The sequence below is a fragment of the Manis javanica genome, chromosome 2 (genome assembly GCF_040802235.1).
Source record: "Manis javanica isolate MJ-LG chromosome 2, MJ_LKY, whole genome shotgun sequence".
NCBI lineage: Eukaryota > Metazoa > Chordata > Mammalia > Pholidota > Manidae > Manis > Manis javanica.
Window position 1 is genome coordinate 7,091,383 of NC_133157.1, and position 24,046 is coordinate 7,115,428.

Sequence of the window (24,046 nt, forward strand, 5' to 3'; positions counted from 1 at the left end):
TTCCGCGAGCCGGGGCCTCTGGCTGCAGGCATGAGACCCAGGGGCCTGGCGCGGCTGCATGGGCTCTTCGCTGCCTACAAGCCCCCCGGGTTAAAATGGAAGCACCTGCGGGATACCGTGGAATTGCAACTTCTTAAGGGTGAGTTGCCTCGGACCAGACACTGAATCCTTCTCTCTTTCTCCCGGGAATCCATCTTCTCTTCTGATCCTTCCAGCAACATGAAGTCATGTGACCTAGTCGCCTGGGTGGAGCGTTTACCTAATCAACTGTTCCATACACTCCGTTCCTGTTCGTTTCTCCCTATATTCATACAGGCAAACAGATTCAGTATTGTCATAAGCAGTTAAGAAGCAGTAATCAGAATTTGAACTCAAGCCTGTTTCTTAACTACTGCTATTCTCTTCGCTACAGCGTGGGCTTTTATCTCTTTTGCATCTCGATACTTCCCTGTCCCACCTCCTCCACGTGTCCTAACGGAATTGACAAGATGTCCTTTACCTGTGCGTGCTCAGGTGTCAATGCCGGGAAGCCGCCTGCCCCTGAACAGCGTGTTCGCTTCCTGCTGGGCCCCATGGAAGGCAGCGAAGAGAAGGAGCTGACCCTCACAGCCACCAGTGTCCCCACCCTCACCAGCCATCCGCTGGGTAAGGCACATTCAAGCAGAGGCCTGGGTATCACTTCGGAAGAAACCTCTGCCCGGAGTCAGTGTCCCAGTCAGTGCTCAGACTCCTACTGTCCCAGACTCGTGAACGGACAGAGTGCGTATGAAATACTTGACCAGGAAGTGGCAATTTTTCCTGGAAAGGGCCAGATACTGAGTATTTTAGGCTTTGTTGGCTCAGTTCTGCCATTGTAGTGCAAAAGCAGTAGGCAGTATGGAAAGCAGTGAGCCTGGCTGTGTTCCAATAAAACTTTATGGACACTGATATTTGAACTTCATATAATTTTCATATGTCAAAATATTCTCTTGATTTTTTTTTCTGAACCATTGAAAAATGAAAAGATTGAACTCGTGGGCCATCAAAAAAAACATAGGCTTAAAGATTTGGTCAGTGGACTGTAGTTTGTTGACCCCTTTACTATTCTGGGACTCCAGGTGGAAACTGACTCTCAGGCAGAGGTGCGAAGGAGGGAGTTTTAAGCTTCTAGGGAAGAGTGACTTTTTAGTCAACAAAGCTGTCCAAGAATGGAACTAAATCTGATGAGCCTCCTGGCACTAGTTGAGATTAAGCACGTGTTGGGTAGGCTGTAGGAGAACTGAGGAGCTTGATCAGGAACCTCTAAAATCCCTTTGACAGTGATATTCAGTGATGCTACAGTATAACAATGACAAGGAGGATATATCAAGGGTCTGCTGTGTTCCAGATACTGTGTTAAGCTCTCCCCAGATGCTGTCTCATTGATCTTTACCACAACCCTATGATGGGGGTCCTGTTCTCTTCTCACAAGTGAGGAAACCGAGGCTCAGTGTTGACATTAAGTAACATAGTCCAAATTCAGTAGACACCTAATCATCCCATTCCCTTCCCCTGGATTTCTCTTGATCTACAAAAGTGTAAATTCTTCTGGCTTATTCCTGCATTCACTCTTTTTTTTCCCCATCCAATTTACTGAGGTATAATTGATATATAAAAAACTACACATATATTAATGTGTGTATTTTGGAGAGTCATTCATTCATTCAATAGTTACTTCCTGAGTACCTAGTGAGTTCTGGGTTCTGGGGGTAGAACTGGGGGCCCAGGACCTGCATAAGGAGCTCACAGCCTCCACTTTATAGTCCCAAGGACTCTCCTGCAGGAGCTAAGTAGAGGACCCCAAAATCTTGATTCCCATTGTTATGCCCAGTCCACTTGAAGCCTCTCCCTGGGGGAATGTTGATAGGCAGAGAAACGAACACCTTTCTCTGGGCCTAGGGGACTGGGGAAATGGCTCTAGGCCCCTCTGTATGGTAAGGAAGCCTGCGAGTCCGATCTGACCCTGATCTGGGCTCCATGGGGCTGCATTCGAAGAGTGAGGTCTCCACACACAGCCTGAGTCATCTTTGAGGCTGATGCATTGAGAAAAGCAACCTTGTTTGTTTCTTTCCAGTATGTGGACCTGCATTCACCAGCTTGAAGGTTGGTGTGGGACACCGGCTGGATGCCCAGGCATCTGGGGTGCTTGGTAGGTGTTGTGGTAAGCCTGGGGGTGCAGTGATGAGTTTCGGGGAGGATTGGGAAGCTACCAGGAGCCCAGCCCACTACGCCCACTACCAAGCTGACAGTGATTTCCCCCCTCTGCCCTCTTCCACTGATTCCTGCCCCTGTCTGGTTGGCTAATGGAAGGAGGGAAGTCACAGTTGCCTGCTTTTATCAAGTGATTCCTGCATTTGACATGTGGTACGAAACCCTTTGTGTGCATGTATTCACTACAACAACCATATTGGGTAGATGTTTTATGACTTTATGGATGAAGAAAGTGAGGCTGCGGCTTAGGTGACTCATCCTGGGTCATGTGGCTCGTGAATGCCCCTGGTCCAGAGGGAATACTTTCATCACTCCCATGAGGCGGCCAGGCGTGTGACTCTGGCCCACTGACCAAGATCTGGATAGATGTTGCTGGAGCTGGACACATAAAGCCCTGAGTCATGAGCCATCTGTGTCCCCAGGGTCAGGCAGTGGCCACAACCTCCATGCGTGACAGTCGCACTCCCCTTGTCTCACTTCCTGGGCACGGGCAGGCAGACATGGTGTCATGCCCCCCTCCCGGTTCTTGTTCTCTAGGAGTGAATGGAGAGTCATTCTCTCAGCCAGAGGGAAAAGCAGAGCCAGGGAAGGGCTGGGAATGGCAACGCTGCCCCCGTCGCCCAGGCCCTTCCTTTGTACTGACTGCCTCTTGTGCATTGTCTCAGTCTCGACAGTACCACCCGGGTGGGATGTTATTTTTGATCCTCATTTTTCTGATGGGGAACCAGAGGCCCAAGGAAATTAAAGGACATGCTTAGAGCCACCCCAGATTTAAGTGCCAGTTAGTGTGACTGGGCCACACTGGGTTCTGAGTGCATCAGAACCCCGTGGGGAACTTGCTAAGGATCCTAGGCCCCCTGCCCACCACCAGTCAGTCATACATCGAGGTGGAGCCCCGAAATCTGCATTTTCACATATACTTTGTGGTGCTCACTTGCTTTCTGAAGAGGAAGCTCTCCTGCCCTCTTGATGGCTTCAGCAGCATCAGAGGTGGGAGTATTTTGATGGTGGGTGCAGGGTTTGGGGGTGGTCCCCGGGAAGGGGGAACCAGGTGTGAGATCGGCCTGGGTGCCTTTCAGTGCTCGGCGTGGGACATGGATGCAGCCTCCTCACTGACATGTACAGCGCTCACCTCACCAAGGTACCGGGGCTGGGAGCAGCTGCTTATACCCTGGTCTTTCCCTGGGGGTCACTGATGGGATTCTGATGCCGAGAGGATTCCATGGGGGACACCTAGGCCCTCAGCAAGCACTTCTGTCTCGTTGTGTGCTAGGGAAGACGAACAATAATGTAGTGGTGGCTCTGGCATTACTACATGCCAGCCGCTCCGTGCTGAGTACTGCATTGGGCTCCCTCAGGGATGCCGCACAAATTCCCTGTAAGGTGGGATCTGTCGTTAACTCATTTTACAGATTAGAGGACTGAGGTGCGGAGAGGGCATGTTGCTTGCCCAGGGTCCTGGCTTTCAAGGGCCAGAGCTGGAATTTGAACCTGGATCTGTCAGACACCAGAGCCTAATCAGGACACCACTCTTCCCTCCCCATGGCTGAGAAGTGGATGGCACTGTCCAGGCGTCAGGGAGCTTGTGTCCCAGCCGGGGCTGTGGAGTCTGGTACCAGGAGCATGTGCAGAGGTGCCACGTTAGAGAACCCACACTTCTGGTTGTTAAGAGCACAAATTCTGAAGCCAGATGGCTTCAGTTCAAAACCAGGTTTTTCCAACCCTGGGTCTTTGGGTGGCTTACTTATCATCTGTGTGCCTCCATTTCCCCGTCTCTGACGGGAATGATAGTAGGGTTACTCTGACAATGAAATCAGTGACTACGTGTAACGTGCTTAGCACACTCGCCGGCACATGTCTGTGCTCAGTGGATGTCCCTGCTGTCACCTCTCCCGTCATGAGCACCAGCATTACTTGCAGCAGAGGCAGTCGGCTGCGCAGGGCACTGTTTAGGGTGGAGAGCAGCCGGCAGGGCATGCTGGGGGGCTGGCCGGATAAGTTGGGAGGTGTGGCTGGGGTGGAGAGACCTGGAGGCATGCGTGGTCCTGGTGCTGCCATCAGCATCTCTTGCAGGCCTGCAGGCCAGGCCGCAGGGGCTCACAGTCAGGGAGGTGTGGTGCCCCTCCCTCGCAGCAGGGGGGCAGCTGGGCAGCCTGGGCTCCCTACCGGCCGCCTTGGGGAGTGGGCTGCTGGGCTGTGCCTCCCCCAGTGCTGAGGCTCAGAGCAGGGACACTGACCCTGTCCTCTCTCCATGTCCTCGCAGGATTACACAGTCCGCGGCCTCCTGGGCAAAGCCACAGAGGACTTCTGTGAGGGTGGGCCGTTGGTGGAGAAGACAACATTCGGTGAGAGCCCCGAGCAGGTGGGAGGAGCAGCTGTGGCCGCCCCGCATCAGCCTCCCCTAGTTCCTCGCCCCGGACGAGAGGCAGGCTCCTGCTCAGTTACTCTCAGATACACCAAACTCAGGCTGTCGGGGGGCTTTGGACACATCAGTCTGTCTTCCAGGAATGCCCTGTACCCTACTGTGCCTCCTCCTGTCACAGAGGTGACTGGTGTAAATGTCACCTCCCCAGGGAAGCTTCTCTATACCCCAGACCTGGGCTAGATGGACTCTCAGAGGAGTAATCAATTGGTGATAGGGATTAGCGGTGATTTAACTCCCATCTTCCTACAAGACTGTCACCCGTGAGAGCAGGGACTGTGTCGTTGCCCTCCTGTGGTCACACACAGCACAGAGCCCAGGACACAGGCTTGTTGGATGGGTGGATGATTGGGGATGGATAGGGGATGGTGGATGAGGAGGGAGGTGAGTGGAGGGTTGGATGGAGGGGTTGGGGAGGGAGATGGAGTGATGGTTGGATGGAAGGACGGATGGGTTGTTCTTCACTTATTACTCTCCCCATGTTCTAACATTTTCCATAGGGTCTATTGCATTTACTTATTTGACATGTTTTTTGAGTGCCAGCCATGTGCCAGGCACTGGAGTCATATGATGAATCAGATGGGGTCCCCAGTCTCAGTGAACTCAGTATAGTGGGGAGAGCAGACGTACCCCTACATCTTCTGGATAAGATTAAAAACACGTGGCAAAGAAACACAGTATATTTGTACGTGTAGGTGTATGTCAGGCATCCAAAAAACATCTAAAGATGACTACCAAGCTGACATTTATGGTAGGGAGGAATCCAGAGTTTGGAGAAGGGAGATGCTTGGTGCTGATCTAAACTTCTTAAAGAACTTAAAAAATAATGTAAAATCAAAATAAAATTAAATGCTGGGAAAGAGACCCAGGTGCAGAGTGGCAGGAGCCAGGAGGAAGCAGTGATGTGCTCCAGGAGGGGCTTCCTGGAGGAGGCAGCATTTGCGCTGGGTTGTAAATGAGGTGGGAGGAGGCAGTGGCAGGTGCATTTCAGGTAAGACAACAGCATGAATGAAGCCAGACAGAAGGGATGAGAGGTCCAGGCCCTTCCAAGCTGGCCTGCCTTCATAACTGCACCTGTGCCCAGAGCCTTTGGAGCCAGAAATTGGCACCTGCCCCAGCTGGACCCCAAGGTCAGCCTCCTGGTGGAATCTCTGAGTGCCGCCACCCACCCCAGCCACTTGGTGAGGCCAGAAGATGGCTCCTCCCACTTCTTGCCACGTGTTTCCACATGCAGATGACATTCTCCCTTCCAGGGTCCCTGACATGGAAAATCCCAGACTGGGGCTCAGAGGACCTGTCTGAGAATATTGAGCAAGTCACACCATGGCTTTGAGCCTTATTTCCAGAAGAAAGTGGCCTCAACATGGAGTCTGTGAGCTCCTTGAAAATGTCCTCACAATGTTGAGTTCAAGTGCATCTTTCTGAGAGGGTCTTAAGATTCTCAAAGGACTCTCAACCCCCTAATTGGGAACCCTGGGACTAGTGGATGCTCCAGGATCCCCTCCGGGGCCTTCCAAGCACAGGGCGAACTGGGAGGAAGGGAGTCTCTCAGTAGACACCTGTGTGCCTACATCCCCTGGCTTTTTCAGACCATGTGACCAGAGAGAAGCTGGACCGAATCCTGGCCATGATCCAAGGATCCCATCAGAAGGCCCTGGTGATGTGAGTGGGGCCTGACTCACACCTCCCTGAAGGGACCCTCAGGGAGCTGCCGGCAGAGCAGGAAGTGCCCACGAGCTTCCTGTAGGCCCCACCTGCCCTGGGCTCCTCTTTTCAGAGCCCAGAACCAGGCACAAGAACCACTGATCCTTCCACATGCACAGTGTTTCTTTGTGCCACGGTTTTGGGCCAGCCACCCAGGGAGACCAAGGGGAACAAGAGATCCCCCCTGGCCTCCCAGGGAACATGTGGTCTAGTGGAGAGGAGAGCCCGATCCACACGGTCAGAGTTCAAAGCTGGGCTGGGGGCAGTTGGCATGTGTGCCTGTTGAAGCCAGGAAGGGCATACAATCCCCGAGCAAAGGCAGCTGGAGGGACAGGGAAGACGGAAAGCAAGTGAAAAACTTCAGGAACGTCAGCTTTCACGAGTGAAGCAGGGCCAGAGGTGAAAAGCCCGGCTCCCCAACCCCTACAACCCCTCTCCAGCTGCTTTCTGATCCCCAGGTACTCCAACGTTGACCTGCAGACGCAGGAGGCCTATGAGATGGCTGTGAGAGGCTTGATCCGGCCCATGAGCAAGTCGCCGATGCTGATAACCGGCATCCGATGCCTATACTTTGCACCGCCAGAATTCCTCTTAGGTAAGTTGCCTAAGGTGGGCTTCTGGGTTTGGGGAGTCACCACAGAATGCCCTTGCAGAGGCCTGCCTACACCGGCCCTGATCTCTGCTGGCCAAGACACCAGGGGTCCATTTCTTCAGAGCCCTGGGCCAGACGTGGCCGGTCACACAGCACACAGAACAAACGCTGCCCAATCTCCGCCAAATCTCTTTGAAACTAGACCTTAACAAGCAAAGGTTATATTGAGCAGCCCATTTCCTGAGCCACTCAGTGTTTCAAGTTGCTGTGGGCCATCGGACACCCCTCTTACCTCCCCAGTCCTGCCCACCTCAGCCCCGCAACTCCTTTCTTCTCTGTTGATCCTATTAATGAAGTCTTCTTTTCTTTTCTTTTTTCCTACTGCATCTCTTTTTTTTTATGAGTGCATAAGAAACTCATTTGACTTCAGAGGAAGGTACCCATAGATTTACCTCCACTCCTATGACTTAGAGGAACCATTTTTTGTCATTTTCGTTATTAGATGCTTTGATAGTGTGAAGGCTCCTTTTCTTGAGCACTGACCTAGACTTTCCTGATTCTCAGCACCTTATATAAATTCTCTCTTGACTCTTCACAACCACACATTTCACAGATGAGCAAACCAAGTCTTAGAGCAGTGCTTCTCGAACATTATCTTGCCCACAGATCACCTGAGGTCTTAAAAGGCAAATTCCTACTCAGCAGGTCAGGATGGGGCCTGAGATTCTGCTTGTCTAACCGACTTCCACTGCTGGGTCTTGGGCTACACTGAATAGCAAAGCCCTAGCAAATGAAGGTGTCTTGTTAAAGTTATTAGGCAGCGGACGTATCAAGGGGTGTGAATCTAGATCAGCAGACCCCAGAGGCTGTGCTGACCACCATACCTGTCCTGTGTCCATGGCAGAGGTGCAGTGCATGCATGAGACGCAGAAGCAGCTGCGAAGGCTGGTGCATGAAATAGGCTTGGAGCTGAAGAGCACGGCTGTCTGCTCCCAAGTGCGGCGTACACGCGATGGCTTCTTCACCCTGGACGATGCCCTCTTGAGGACCCAGTGGAACCTACAGAGCATCCAGAATGCCATCCAGGCTGCAGCCCCCCGGGTGGCAGTGGAACTAGAGAAGAGCTTGAGGCCAGGCCAGGCACCCAGCAGCTCACCGGTTCAGGCCAGCCCTGAGACTCCAAGAGACTGAGCCCCACCTTGAGGCTGGAGAGCTGTGCAGGGCATCGAAAGGCCAGGCAGCTGCTGTGGCAGCGGGTAGATAAAATAAGAATTGTTCATGAGTTGGAACCCATGACTGTGCAGAATCAAACTGTAGAGGACTCTTTTCTATGTGTGACATAAAACTTTGAAGCTCTAAGAGAAAAGATCAGCAAACTTGACCCAGCCAAAAAGGAAAAAACTTCTGTGTGGTGAGAAGGTGATAAACAAATACAAAAGTATTTTAAATATGTTTACAAACTAATGCCCATAATATATAAAGAGCTTTTATAAAACAATAATAAGAAAAAGATGACAAGAAAAATTGGGCAAATGACATGAATTATGTGTGTGTATGTGTGTGTGTGTGTATATATATATATATAAAATATAAAGAAATCCAAAAGACCAGTAAACCAGAAATAGTGCTTAACTTCTCTGATAATGAAAGGCATACAGATAAAAATTAGATGTCTTTTAATTGCCTTTGAAAAAAAAAATCAATGAAAAGATCCAATATTGGTGATGATGTGAGAAAATTGGCAAGGATTCTGACTCAGCAGGTCTGGAGTGGGGCCCAGAAATCCTCATTTTTGCAGTCCCTAAGGAATGTGATACCAGGGCTTTAAAAATCCCCCGAGGTCTAGTAGGTGTCGCCATTCTCTTCTGGCCTTCAGGAACAGGGCAGATGGCTCTTCAAGGGGCCTCATTAGAGGAGAGTAGCCAGCCTCCGTGGGTGGTGGGACGCGGCGGATCAGGTCTCTGGGGCTCCCTGAGTATGGCTTACACTGTAGAAGTGCATTGCCTCACAGCTCTGGAGGCTGGGAGTCCGAGAACAAGTGTCTACAGGGTTGGGTCCTTCTGACGGCTGTCAGGAAGAACCTGTCCCCTGCACGTCCTGGTTCCTGGTGGTTTGCTGGCAATCTGGCGCTCCTTGGCTGGCAGAAGCATCAGCCTGACCTCTGCCATTATGTCGCATGCATTCTCCCTGTGTGCATGTGTGTCCAAATTTTCCCCTTTTGTAAGGACACTAGTCAGATTAAGTACACACACTTCTCAGTGTTACCTCATCTTGACCAATTGCATCTGCGATGACCCTGTTTCCAAGAAGGTCACATTCTGAGGTACCCAAGGGCCCCGACTTCAAACATAATCTTGCAGGGACACAGATCAAGCCATGACCTGGTTAGGCATTCACCCGGGCCGGCCCAGTGCTCCTCGGCACCACCAACCTGTGACCAGAGAACTCCCCCAAGGTCAGGACCCGGCTCCTCCCTCTCTCCACCACCACTGCTCGCACACCAGCTGCAGCCCCTCCATGCCTGCTGCAGGTTGCCTGGGGCAGGTGTCGCGGTTAATAACCAATCCTTTGGGAGAGCACTGGGGGTCAGACCTGCACCCAGCATCCTGTGCAGGTGGGATCAGGGTCCCCGTGGGGGGTCTAGAGGGTGGCTACCTGGGGTAGAGGAATCTAGTGGTCTCCTCCAGGGCTTTCTCCAAGCATCCCCCTTCCCTTGTCCAACTAAATTTAAGCTTTCTATTTGAGTGCACTGTCTATGGGGAGTATATACGGGTCTCATTCTAGGTTTCACGAAGTTTGGGTAGTTAATCTCAGATTTCAAAGCTAAGAGAAGTGTCTCTCAGGAGTCTGTTGAGATACGGGCTTTGGTCTACCTCACTCACCAGAGCCACGCCCTGGGTTCCTAGGATGGGATCTGTTAGTCAAGGTTCAGGAACAGAACCGACAGGATGGGGATATAAACAGAATTCGTTTAAGGGACTGGTTCACATGATCGTGAAACCTGGTAAACCCAACATCTGTAGGGCAGGGCAGCAGGCTGAAGACCCAGGGAAGAGCTGATGCTGTAGTCAAGTCCCAAGACAGTCTGAAGACAGAATTATCTCTTCCTTGGGGACCGCAGGCTTTTCTCTCTAAAGGCCTTCAACTGATTAGATAAAGCCCACCCACACTGTAGAGGGTAATCTGATAAATTTGATTTAAATGTTGATTTAATTTTTAGAAATGCCTTCATAGCAACATCTAGACTGGTGTTTGACCGAGTATGTAGTCACTGTGGCCCAGCCAATCTGACGCATAAATTTCACCACCACAGGATATATTTTTCTTTTTCCTTTAGGAACATGACAGAGGCTCCCTGTGCAAACTGAAATGGTCCAAGGGGTGCTGTGGGATTGATCCCCCTGGGTTTGAATCCTGGCCCTGCCCTTTCCTCAGTGTGTGACCTAGACTAGTAACCCCACACCGGCAAGTCTCAGTTGGCCTTGCCTGTTAGGTGGAAGTGGTGACAACGGTGCCTGCCTCATGCAGGGACCAGATGAGCCCAGGGTCCCAAGAATGATGCTTACAGAGGGCTTCCCTTGGGTCAGGTCCTGAGCTAAGAGCAAGTAACAGACCTGATCTCGTTTAATCCTTAAACAGCCTGGGCGAGGGTTTAGGACCTTGGCTATCCTTGACCTACAAATGACATGCCCAAGGACACCCAGAAAGGAGTTCAGAGCCAGCTGTCCAGAGCCAGCCTTCCTAACCACTGCACCCTCCTGCCTCCCCACTGGAGCTATTCTGCTTTTGCGGTGGTGCTTTACTCACCCAGTCCCAGGCCTGGCATGCAGTAGGTGCTTAACAAATTTCTGTTTAATGAATTGAATACCTGTTGTGCTACTGTGGTATAAGAAATATATATATATTGGTCTTCCTCCCCAGTGCCTGGCCAGAGTGCCTAAAACCCTTGTAATTTCCTAAGTGATCAAGGTAAAAGGAGTATCTTTCGTTATGATATATTTTTAAAATTTTGGTATCATTAATATACAATTACATGAGCAACATTTTGGTTACTAGATTCCCCCCATTATCAAGTCCCCCCCACATACCCCATTATAGTCACTGTCCATCAGTGTAGTAAGATGCTGTAGAATCACTACTTGTCTTCTCTGTGCGATACTGCCTTCCCCGTGCCTCCCCTACCCCCGCTACATTATGTGTCCTCATCATAATGCCCCTTTTTCCCCTTATCCCTCCCTTCCCACCCATCCTCCCTAGTCCCTTTCCCTTTGGTAACTGTTAGTCCATTCTTGGGTTCAGTAAGTCTGTTGCTGTTTTGTTCCTTCAGGTTTTGCTTTGTTCTATACTCCACAGATGAGTGAAATCATTTGGCACTTGTCTTTCTCCACCTGGCTTATTTCACTGAGCATAATACCCTCTAGCCCCATCCATGTTGCTGCAAATGGTAGGATTTGTTTTCTTCTTGTGGCTGAATAGTATTCCATTATGTATATGTACCACAGCTTCTTTATCCATTCATCTGCTGATGGACACTTAGGTTGCTTCCATTTCTTGGCTATTGTGAATAGTGCTGCGATTAACATAGGGGTGCATATGTCTTTTTCAAACTGGGCTCCTGCATTCTTAGGGTAAATTCCTAGGAGTGGAATTCCTGGGTCAAATGATATTTCTATTTTGAGTTTTTTGAGGAACCTCATACTGCTTTCCACAGTGGTTGAACTGATTTACATTCCCACCAGCAGTGTAGGAGGGTTCCCCTTTCTCCACATCCTCGCCAGCATTTGTTGTTGTTTGTCTTTTGGATGGTGGCCATCCTAACTGGTGTGAGGTGATATCTCATTGTGGTTTTAATTTGCATTTCTCTGATGACTAGCTATGTGGAGCATCTTTTCATGTGCCTGTTGGCCATCTGAATTTCTTCTTTGGAGAAGTGTCTGTTCAGATCCTCTGCCCATTTTTTAATTGGATTATTAGCTTTTTGTTTGTTGAGGTGCGTGAGCTCTTTATGTATTTTGAATGTCAACCCCTTATCGGATATGTCGTTTATGAATATATTCTCCTATACTGTAGGATGCCTTTTTGTTCTGCTGATGGTGTCCTTTGTCATTATAATATTTTGTCCCCAGTTCCTGAAATAGTGCCAGAGTTACGAAGCAAGGAGCAGGTGCCTTTGTTATCCATAACAAGCCTCTTCCTATCACACCTGCCTATTTAATGGAAGCTCCATTAAAAGCCGAACATGATGGTGTCCGGAGGCCCCTGGGTTGGTGGCTAACATCAGAGGGCCGGGCAGGTGGAACACCAAAGGGCCTGGAAGCTGTGCCCCTTCCCGCTCGCCTCGCCCTGTGCATCTCAGCCGCTTGGCTGTTCCTGAGCTCCATCCTTTATAATAAACTGGTGAACATAAGTGTTTGCCTGAGTTCTGTGAGCTGTCCAAGCAAATTGTCCAACCTGAGGAAGGAGGGGGTGGTGGGAACTCCCGACTTTCAGCCAATTGGTCAGCAGTACAGGTGACAACCTGGGACTTGTGATTAGCATCTGGAATGGAACCAGTCTGGCAGGCCTGAGCCCTTATCCTCTGGGGACTGTGTAAACTCCAGGCAGTTAGCATTGGAATTGAGTCAAATGGTGGACACCCAATCCTTATCCACTGAGAACTAGAGAATTACTTGTTATGGAAAATCCTACACATGTGGTGTCAAAAGGATATGCAGAGAGGAAATCGGAGTTTTCCTTTTATCTGAATGAATAACCCCAATGGCTAATTTTTTCACAAAGTGGATTTATAATATATACAGAGTGTCACACTTGTTTCGGTCATTTATCAGTGGAGCATGTCTGTCCATCAGGTACTTGTACTCCTTCCTCCAGGCCCTGTGGAGGCGGCCGGAGATACAGGGTTCTCTCTGAGGAAAGCCTGTACCTCTTTCACCTTGGGCTGTCCCTGCCACTGAGCAGATTGGCACCATGAGGGGGGGCTGCTTCCCCAAAGATTTCAGCCACTTTATGGAGGATTCACTCAACAAATATTTATTTAGTGCCTACTATTTGCCCAATCCTGTTGCAGGCACCAGAAATACATCAGTAAGCAAGACAGCCCACACGCCAAGTGGGGAGTGGAAGGTGGCAATGTTACACGGGGCCACCTGAGAAGGGGTCATTTGGATAAAGAAGTGAAGGGAGGCGCTGAGCCAGGAAATTATCTGGAGGACGGAGCCTTCCGGGCCCAGGGAACAGCCAGTACAGTTCAAGGGGTAACTGACTTATTAAGGGACAATAATGTCCTATGTGGAGACATAGTGTCCACAGATCGGCCTGACTGAGTGTGAATGTGGATCACTTTGAGGGACACCTGAGGCCAGGGACCATGTTCTCAAAAGGTGGCCTTGGGCCTTTTCATTCTGGTTGCCTCTGAGAATCTGTGGTGGGGCTAGGGCTCTGGACGGGAGGTCAGAGGCCTCTCTGTCATCTATGCGTTTGATTTAGCCTCACAGGGTTAAGGGCCCGTGTGACGGTACTTGTGCCCACAAGGGCCCTGAGCCCTCTCGGCCTCTCTCTGAGTGCTCACCCAGTAACTTCCCCAGGAGGTAGGAATTGGCTGCCCACACTGTTTGTCTGAAAGGCTGGACTGATGCTATCACTGTCCACGATTCCCAGGCCCCAGGGCCCAGCCCAGGACCTGGGCAGGGCTGGTGGCAAGTGGGCCAGGTAACCTGAGGGAAGATGAGGATGTTGATACGAATAACAGAAGCTATCATTTCCTGATGGCTTCTGAGGTGCTGGGCTCTGGGCTGAGTTTTACACTGACCCTCTTGGCTGCTCCCACAATCACCCTGAATGAAAGGCATTGTGATTATCCCCACCTTATGGGTGAGGAAAGCTACTCAGGAGAGACATTGTACCTGGCAGAGAGCATCTGTGTCTGGATTGGACCCTGCCCCCCCCATGATTGCTGAGCAGGTAGTTGCTCAAGACCTCAGTTTACCCTGTATGCCTCCCACATCCCTGCCCCAGAGGTGAGTATAGACCCTTCTTCCCACCTCAGAGTCACTTGGGCGTGCGGCCAGGCTGAGCAAGCGCCCACTCCTCATGGACTTACTCAAGCCGCATTCACTGCCCAAGGCAGTCACCCCCTCTTCCTATTTAGCAGCTCCAGGCTTCCAGCCTCTTACGTGGCCCCTCCCTCAGGCCACGTAAGGTCCCCCAGAGAATGTAACCCCCATTTTACAGATGGGGAAACTGAGGCACCAGGGAGGTAGAGGGTAAACAGCTGGTCAAGGGTAGACTGAAGATCTGAAAATTTGATCTGGGTAGTCTGGCTCTGGAGCCGGTGTTCTTAATCTGTTTAACCAAAGCCTCCCAATATTGACGTTGGCTCAACCCCGCTGTGCTCTGGGTGTGTCCCCATTGAAATTTTCCTGCTGAGGCCTTGAAGCCAGGCGAGATATACATGATCCAATCCCATCAGAGAGCTGTGGCCCTGTCAGACTGGAAGCATATACAAATACATATTTCTGCACAGAGAAAATTCAGAATGACATCAAGCAGTTCTTGGATTAGCCGGATCCAGTCCATCGGTGAGGAAACCTGGGTGGGAACAGAGGGTATCTGCAAATCTCAATTAGTTGGAGAAATTAGTAACTGAACCCCACTGTCACACCACCCCACTTGCAGTCCTTATTGGCACAGAGATTACAGAAGAGGAGTCAGTGTGGCCTATCACGATGGGGGGCAGGGGGACCTGGTGTCCTGGCCAAAACACTTGATCAATATGCAGCCTCGGTTTGCTGAGGAAAACCGCCGCAAATCCCTTGGGATGGTGAAGTCATTTCCTTTTTTTTTTTCCCCCCTGAGGAGTGAGAAGTCTTTATTTATTTATTTAAGTCTATTTATTTAACTCTTTAAGTACACACTCAAAGAAAGGGGAGTGTGGGCAACTTCAGAGCTTAGGAGTCTCTCTTTTTTTAAATTGATACACAGTCTTCTACTAGTTTCAAGGATACAACACAGTGGTTCAACAGTTACCCATACAATTAAATCCTCACCCGCTCTACTACAGCTACTGTCTGTAAACACAGGAAGGTGTTACAGAATCATTGGCTATGTTCTCCATGCTGTACTACTAGCCCCGTGACCAACCTACATATGACTGAGAATTTTTGTCCCTTTATCGCCCTCCCCCTCCCCCACCCACCCCAGCCCCTCCTCCATGGTAACCACCAGTCCCTTCTCAGTACCTATGAGTCTACTGCTGTTTAGTTCATTCTATTTTGCTTTGTATTTATATTCCACAAATAAGTAAAATCACATGGTATTTGTCTTTCTCCACCTGGCTTATTCACTGAGCATGATAGCCTCTAGATCCATCCATGTTGTTGCAAATGGCAGGATTTCTTTTTTTATGGCTGAATAATATTCCATAGTGTGTATGTACTACATCTTCTTTATCCATTAATCTATTGATAGGTTGTTTCCCTACCTTTTCTATTATAAATAATGCAGCAATAAACATAGGAGTGCCTATATCTTTTCAAATCAGGGATTTTTTCTTCTCATAAATTCCTAGAAGTGGAATTACTGGGTCGAATGGTATTTCTATTCTTAGTTTTTTGAGGAACCTCCATACTGCTTTCCACAGTGGCTGCACCAATTGACATTCCCACCCACAGTGCAGGAGGGTGCCCATTTCTCCACATCCTCACCAACACTTGTTATTTCTTGTCTTTTGAACAGTGGCCATTCTAACTGGTGTGAGGTGATATCTCACTGTGGTTTTAATTTGCATTTCCCTGATGATTTGCGATGTGGAGCATCTTTTCACGTGGCCATCTGTATTTCTTCTTTGGAGAAGTGTCTGTTCAGCTCCTCTGCCCATTTTTTAATCAATTTATTTGTTTTTTAGGTGTAGAGGTATATGACCTCTTCATGTATTTTGGATGTTAATCCTTTATCAGGTAAGTCATTCATGAATATATTCTCCCATACTGTAGTTGTCTTTTTGTTCTGCTGATAGTGTCCTTTGCTGTACAGAAGCTTTTGAGTTTGACATAGTCCCACTGGCTCATTTTTTGTTTTGTTTCCCTTTTTGTTTGTGTCCAGGAAAAAACTGCTTATGTTCAAAGGATTTTTGCTTATGTTTTCTTCTAAGAGTTTTATGGTTCATGTCTTGCATTTAGGTCTTTGACCCATTTTGAATTTATTTTTGTGTATGGATGTAGGCAGTAATCCAGTTTCATCCTCTTACATGTAGCTGTCCCAGTTTTCCCAACACCAGTTGTTGAAGAGGCTGTCTTTTCCCCACTGTATATTCATGTCTCCATTATCATATATTAATTGACCATATATGCTTGGATTTATATCTGGGCTCTCCATTCTGTTCCATTGATCTATGGGTCTGTTTTTGTGCCAGTACCATACTGTTTTGATTACTGTGGCTTTGTAGTAGAGCTTGAAATTGGGGAGCATAATACCCCCAATTTTGTTCTTCCTTCTCAGGATTGCTTTGGCTATTTGAGGTCTTTTGTGGTTCCATATGAATTTTAGAACTATTTTTCTAGTTCACTGAAAAATGCTGTTGGTATTTGATAGGGATTGCACTGAATCTGTAAATTGCTTTGGGCAGGAATAGCCATTTTGACAATATTAATTCTTCCTATCCATGAGCACGGGATAGATTTCCACTTATTGGTGTCTTCTTTAATTTCTCTCATGAGTGTCTTACAGTTTTCAGAGTATAGGTCTTTCACCTCCTTGGTTAGGTTTATTCCTAGGTATTTTATTCTTTTTGATGCAATTGTAAATGGAATTGCTTTCTTGATTTCTCAGTCGGTTAGTTCATTGTTATATATAGGAATGCAACAGGTTTTTGTGTATTAATTTTGTATCCTGTAACTTGCTGAGTCCAGTTATTAGTTCTAATAGTTTTTTGGTGGAGTCTTTAGGGTTTTCTATGTATAATATCATGTCATCTGCAAATAGGGATAGTTTCACTTCTTCCTCACAAATTTGGATGCCTTTTATCTCTTTGTGTTGTCTGATTGCCATAATTAGTATTGGTAAAATGTTTTCCTCAGTAAGTGAGTTTTACCCTAAAAAGTCTAGAATGTAAGAGTGATTGTTTAACTGTACCAAATGGGTAAGCAACATGAAATTGAGAAGTTGAGCTTTAAAATTGAAGTTAAACAATTGAGTTTATTATTCCAAGAAATAGACTCTGTTTTTAAAGCCAAAGAAAGTCTCACCAAGCTGGTTTGGAACCCAAGTTCAGCTGCTTTAAAGTCAAAACTCGAGAGACACGTGTTGGTGTGGGGAGGAAATTTGCTTTGTTGAGGAAGCAGGCAACCTGGGGGGGAAGGTGGACCAGCATCCTCCAAGGTCATCTTCAAAGTGCGGTTCAGAATGAGAGCATTTTAAAGGGGAGACAGAAGGGGACCCTGTGCGGAACCAACAGCTAATCAATGGCTTGAGGGCAGACTTGCTGGCTGGAGGAGACTATGTTCATCAAAACTGCCTTAAGGATGGAATGTCCCTATCTGTGGTTTCCAGGCTGCTCCAGGCAAAATTCCTGAAAGTGGAAAGGTCTGGTTAGAGAGCAACATGGAAGGAAAGGTTTATCTTCTTAGCTTGTTTCGAAATGGAATGAGTCAGGCTTTGTTAGCGCCTCTAACAAAAGTGCAAACAGTTCTTACTATGCAGAAACGTGCTCAGGAACACCAGCAGCTTGACCACAGGCCTTGATGCCGGTTGCCTGTCTGGATCACCAGGAGGAGGGGTACAGCCTGTGCATCTGGGCTGGGCTCTGGCGGCAGAAGGGCCTGGGTGTGAACCCCGACTCCAGTGGGTGATTTGACCTCTATGAGACAGTCCCCCCGCCTGTAAGATGGAGATTAAAATGACACCCACTTGACCATTCTCCAATTCAGTCCTCCCTTGTGTATTAATCGTGTACATCTGTGGGCCAACTACTGCCCTAGCACTGGGGACTTGGTGTCAAAGCACAGACCAGGTCCTTGGGCTCATGGAGTATACAGGGTGGGGGGAGCAGGCAAGAAAATTACAGGACAGATGGACACTTAGGGAGCCACTTTGGACCTGGCATCCAGGAGGGCCTTTGGAGGCAGTGACACATAAGTTGGGACCTGGATGCCAGAGGAACAGCCATGTAGACATCTGGGGACAGAGCTTTCTAGACAGAGGGGCACAGACACCAGGCCCTGAGGTGGTGTGGCCAGAGCAGGTGAAGGGAGAGGGCTGAGGGTGGAGACGGGGGCAAGGCCAGGGCTCCTGTGCGGCCCCGGGGAGGAGAAACCATTGGCCCATTCTGAAGTGAACCCAGCTTTCAAGGGACTTGAAGCTTATACAATTGGGGGCCCTCTGTGAAAAAGAATGAAGCTTGAACATGAAGTCATTAGCTTCCTGGTAGATCCATCTCTGCCCTGTGCATAGTAGATATCAAAGAAATAGAAGCCGAGAGTGCTTTTAAGTATCACTCTCTAGTTTCTTTTTAAAAATACTGTTTCAAGTTCACTGTTTTTGGTTCTCAGTTCTAGCCGAGTACAGCCAGTTGCCTGCCCACCACCACCATGATCCCACTGAGGTAGGCCAGAGACATGGGACAAGCATCATGACTAGTTTTCCTAAAAATACTGCAATATAAATAGTGTAGTAAGAACAGGAGGGCCTCCATCCTAAGGCTAAGGTTCCGTTTTAAAAACCAGGGAGCTAGGAGGTAAGATTCCTAACATATTCTTTGGTAATCAGCCAGCGACCTACTCTATCTTAAGGCAGGGCGAGCAGCCCTAACTGATATGTTCCCAGTGCTTGAAGGTAGCCACTATCTTGGAGAAGAACAGGATCAATAAATTCCTTGTGTTATCTTTCAGAATTGTCTAGAGGACTGACTGTGGGTGGTGACAAAATGTCTCCCACCAGAGAGAGACCTCATGAGACCACATGTCAAGCGTATGCACCCCTCCCCCTCCCTTTCACCCCATTCTTAAAAGCCTTAAAGACAGAATCCTCAGTCTTTGAGTGCACCTCCTCTCTGAGGTTGCCTCTACTTCCCTTTCTTTGAGTGTCTGCTTTTTGCCTTAAATAAGGCCTTCTCCCTGCTCAAACGTTTTGTGTTTTATCTCTGCGCTCTTCCGATGGCAAGCGTCTGTTACTTTGCAATTTCAATTTTCTAGACTGAAGCACAAGTCTTCACTCTCTCTGTTCTACTTCAGACAAGTAGAGAGAGGCTACTGAGATCTCTGATGTGGGCTTGCAAGTTCCTGTCACTTGGGTGACCCGGACAGGACTGCAGCTGTCGATTATGCTCTCTAGTAGCCTGCCTGAAAATCTCCTTTCTTGGCCTTTGGGAAGTTCTCAGAACATAATTTCACTCCATCCAGTGCTCTGTGGCCACCCCCAAATCCTGAGGTGGTAGGGGCTTAGTTCCCACGCTATGCAGATCCAAGCAGACACTGGCTGCCAGATGACCCTGGCTTTAGGAGTTGGCAAGGGATTTGCCCTATGCCAAGCAGCAGTTCAAGGAGCTTCCCTTTCTTCCCTCTGTTCTTCTTTGCACTCTACTTCCTGCACAGCTGCTGCCATTCGCTGCTATTCTCACTTTAATGATTTCCTTCCTTACCCACACTCATTCAACCTGCTCAAGAATTCCTTCTCATTCAGAGTCAAGAACCCTCCCCCGTCCAGGCTGAGGTCTCACCTAGCAGGCAGGGAGGGACCTCCCCAGATGCAGCTGCCGGGCAACATCATGATGAGGATACAGGTGGGCCCATCACCCCAAATCCCTTGTAATGTCACTTGGCAGTCAACCCTTCCCTTACCCCAGCCCTGGCAATGCTTTTTCTTCTGTTCTGATCATTTTGTCTTTTCTAGAATGTCACATGAATGGAATCACACAGTCTAGAAACTTTTGGGGCTGGCCATTTCAGCATTGTCTGTCTAAGCTGTATCCATGTTGGCTTAGTCAGCTGTAGGGCAGCCAGTGTTCCACTGAATAGACATACCACACTGTTTACTCCTCCCCTTGTTGAAGGACTTCTTAGCAGTTTTTAGTGATTATGAATAAAGCTTAAGAGTTCTTTTTTTCTTGATATCAACTGTTGCCCCCTATTTCAATCAGAAGAGGACTTGTGTAAGCTCCCTCTACCACATCCGCACCTCCCTGTATCCAGAAAGAAAGAAAATCTGTCTTTCCTCCTGTAACTAAGGATAATCTCCCGGGGACGCTACCCAAGGCCAATCCTCTATAGCCATACCTTGGAAATACTGAGGGTTCAATCTCAGACACCACTATAAAGCAAATATCACAATATAGTAAGTTCAATGAAGTTTTTGGTTTCTCAATGCATATAAAAAGTTATGCTTACACTATACTATAGCCTATTAAGTGTGCAATAGCATTACATCTAAGAAATGTACATACCTTCATTAAAAAATATTTGCTAAAAAATGTTAAAATGAGAACTCAGTGAGTCAGAATCCTCTCGCTGGTGGAAGGTCTTGTCTCAGTGCTGATGGCTGCTGACTGATCAGGGTGGCAGTTGCTAAAGTCTGGAATGGCTGGGCAGGTTCTTAAAATAAGAAAACAGTGAAGTTTGCTACATCAATTGACCCTTCCTTTCAGGAACGATTTCTCTGTGCGTGTGATGCTGTGTGACAGCATTTTTCCCACGGTAAAACTTCTTTCAAAACTGGGGTCAGTCCTCTCAGATCCTGCAACTAAGTTTATGTAGTACTTTAAACCCTCTGTTGTCTTTTCAGCAGCCTTCACGGCATCTTCACCAGGGGCAGTTTCCATTTCAAAAGACCACTTTCTTTGCTCACCATAAGAAGCAACCCCTCCACAGTTCAAGTTTTACCTTGAGATTGTAGCAATTCGGTCACTTCCTTAGGCCCCACCTCTAATTATAGCTCTCTTGCTATTTCCTCCACACCTACAGTTATTCCTCCACTGAAGGCTTGAACCCCTCAAAGTTATCCATGCAGGTGGGAATCAACTTCCAAACTCTAATTTACGCTGATATTTTGACCTCTTCCCACAAATCACAAATGTCCTTAATGGCATCTGGAATGGTGAGTACTTTCCAGAAGTTTTTCAATTTATTTTGCGCAGATCCATCAGAAGAATCACTCTGTATGGCAGTTATATCCTTACAAAATGTATTTCTTAAATAATAAGACTCAAAAGTGGAAGTTACTCCTTGATCCATGAGATGCAGTATAGATGTTATATTAGCAGGTGTGAAAACAATATTAATTTTGTTGTCCGTCTCCATTAGAGCTGTTGGGTAATCAGGTGGACTGTCAATGAACAGTAATATTTTTTTTTCTTTGAGAGGGCATCTCTCATATTTATTGATCAAATGGTTGTTAACAACAATAAAATTCTGTATAGGGGAGTCAATGCTCAATGCACAATCATTGATCCACCCCAAGCCTAATTCTCGTCAGTCTCCAATCTTCTGAAGCATAATGAACAAGTTCTTACATGGAGAACAAATTCTTACATAGTGAATAAGTTCTTACATGGTGAACAGTGCAAGGGCAGTCATCACAGAAACTTTCAGTTTTGATCACGCATTATGAACTATAAACAATCAGGTCAAATATGAATATTCGTTTGATTTTTATACTTGATTTATATGTGGATCCCACATTTCTCCCTTTATTATTATTATTATTATTATTATTTATTTTTTTTTTAATAGAATGCTGAAGTAGTAGGTAGATGCAAGATAAAGGTAGAAAACATAGTTTAGTGTTGTAAGAGAGCAAATGTAGATGATCAGGTGTGTGCCTGTAGACTGTGTGTTAATCCAAGCTAGACAAGGGCAATAAAACATCCACAGATGCAGAAGATTTCTCTCAAAACGGGGGGGGGGGTGAGGTTCTAAGCCTCACCTCTGTTGATCCCCAATTTCTCACCTGATGGCCCCCCTGCGACTGTGCCTGTCTTAGGTTGTTCCTCCCTTGAGGAATCTTACCCGTCTCTGGCTGAACAGTAATATTTTGAAAGGGATCTTTTATCAGAGCAGCAGGTCTCAATAGTGGGCTTAAAATACTTAGTAAACAATGTTGTAAACAGATGTGCTGTCATCCAGGCTTTGTTGTTCCATTTATAGGACACAGAGAGTATAGAGTTCGCATAATTCTTAAGGGCCCTAGGATTTTTCAGAAAGGTAAATGAGCATTGGCTTCAACTGAAAGTGACCAGCTCCATTAGCCCCTAATAAGAGAGTCAGTCCATTCTTGGAAGCTTTGAAACCGGGCATGGACTTCTCCTTTCTGGCTGTGAAAGTCCTAGATAGCATCTTCTTGCGATAGAAAGCTGTTTGTCTACACTGAGTGTCTGCTGTTTAGTGTAGCCACTGTCGTAAGTGACCTTAGCTAGACCTTCTGGACACCTGCGGCTTCTACACTGGCACTTGCTGCTTCACCTTGAACTTGTATGTTACAGAGACGGCTTCTTTCCTTAAATCTCATGAACCAACCTCTACCAGCTTCCAACTTTTCTTCTGCAGCTACTCACCCCTCTCAGCCTTCATGGAATTGAAGAGTTAGGGCCTTGCTCTGGATTAGGTTCTGGCTTCACCGAAATGTTGTGGCTGGTTTGCTCTTCCAGTCAGACCACTGAAACTCCCTCCCTGTCAGCAAGAAGTCTGTTTCATTTTCTTAGTCACGTGTGCACTGAAGTAGCACTTTTAATGTCCTTCAAGAACTTGTCCTTTGCGGCCACAGCTCGGCTCCTTGCTGCCACGTAAGTCCTGGCCTGTGGCCCGTCTCAGCTTTCGGCATGCATTCTTCCCTCAGCTTCCTCTTTCTAGCTTTTGATTTAAAGTGAGAAAGGGGTGACTCCTCTTTTCACTTGAACAATAACAGCCATTGGAGGATTATTAATTGGTCTAATTTCAGTATTGCTGCATCTCAGGGACCAGGGAGGCTCCAGAGAGAGAGAGAGATGGGGGTGGGGTGGGGTGGGACAGCCAGTCGGGGGAGAAGCAGAATACGCACACTCACTGACAGACTTTGCTGTCTTGTATGGGCCCCCAAACAATCACACTAGTAACATTAAAGATCACTGATTATAGATCACATGACAAATATAAGAATGATGAAAAAGTTGGAAATACTGTGAAAATTACCAAAATGTGACCCAGAGACACAAAGGGAGCCAACGCTATCAGAAAAATGGTGTTGATGGACTTGCTCAACGCAGGGCTGCCACAGACCTTCAATTCGTACAAAACGCAGTATTGGCGCAGCACAATAAAACGAGGTATGCCTGTACTGTGCACAAGATCCCACCTTCTCTCCTGGCCCAGGATTGGCACCAGGGCAATTCTCTCCTCCCACTTGCTTGGTCAATTTCCTCCTTTTGACTGGATCATTTTTATCAACACACAAGCATGCTGTTACAGCTCCTATCTTAAAAACAAACAGGAAATGGCATGGCAGGTCCTGAAAAAATTAAACACAGAATGGCAGTATGATCCAGCAATTCCACTTCTGGATATATTCCCCAAAGAGCTGAAAGCAAAAGCATTGGACAGATATTTGTCCACCCATGTTCACAGCAGCATTATTTGCAGTAGCCAAACGTGGAAACAATCCAAGTGTCCATCAATGCATGATGAACGGATAAGCAAAATGTGGTGGCTTCATACCAAGGAGCGTCCAGGCATTAAGAAGGAAGGGAATTCTGATGCCTCCTACAATGTGAATGAACCTTGAGGACGTTATGGTAAGTGAAATAAGCCACTCACGGGATGACAAATACTAGGTGATACCATTTATATGAGGTTCCCTAGAGCAGTCAGATTCATAGAGACAGAAAGTGGAACGGTGGGCTCCAGGGGCCAGAAGAGGAGTCAGTGGATGTGAAGTTTCAGCTTAGCAAAAGCAAAAATGCTCTAGAGATGGATGGCGGTGATGGCTGCACGACAGTGCGCGAGTGCTTAACGCCACAGAAGTTTACACTTAAAAGTGGTTAAAATGGTAAATGTTATGGTTAGCTCATGTATACCTACAAAGCCCCAAACAGAAAAACAAACATAAACTCTTTATCTCACGTCTCTCTCCAGTTACTACAT

At 47.7% G+C, this 24,046-nt stretch overlaps 1 protein-coding gene and 1 long non-coding RNA gene across 3 annotated transcripts; one reads left to right on the top strand and one right to left on the bottom strand.

Annotated features, from left to right (window-relative positions):
- The first annotated feature begins 2 nt into the window (after nucleotides 1–2).
- TRUB2 (TruB pseudouridine synthase family member 2) lies at nucleotides 3–8,483 on the top strand. Of its 2 annotated transcripts, none has more exons than XM_037008062.2 (8): nucleotides 3–139; nucleotides 514–645; nucleotides 2,093–2,179; nucleotides 3,309–3,370; nucleotides 4,493–4,574; nucleotides 6,241–6,313; nucleotides 6,814–6,950; nucleotides 7,852–8,483. In XM_037008062.2, exons 1-8 carry the CDS (start codon nucleotides 31–33, stop codon nucleotides 8,136–8,138), a joined length of 969 nt encoding a protein of 322 aa, XP_036863957.1. In that variant the 5' UTR covers nucleotides 3–30; the 3' UTR covers nucleotides 8,139–8,483. The 2 variants fall into 2 exon arrangements, with proteins under 2 accessions (XP_036863957.1, XP_017497327.2); XM_017641838.3 differs by having other exon boundaries at nucleotides 2,093–2,167.
- Nucleotides 8,484–8,976: 493 nt separating this feature from the next.
- On the bottom strand, nucleotides 8,977–24,046 carry LOC108384681 (uncharacterized). The gene is made up of 3 exons (XR_012125913.1): nucleotides 20,380–24,046; nucleotides 17,636–17,819; nucleotides 8,977–17,511 (listed from the first exon to the last, which is right to left on the bottom strand). It is a non-coding gene; the product is annotated as an uncharacterized lncRNA (long non-coding RNA).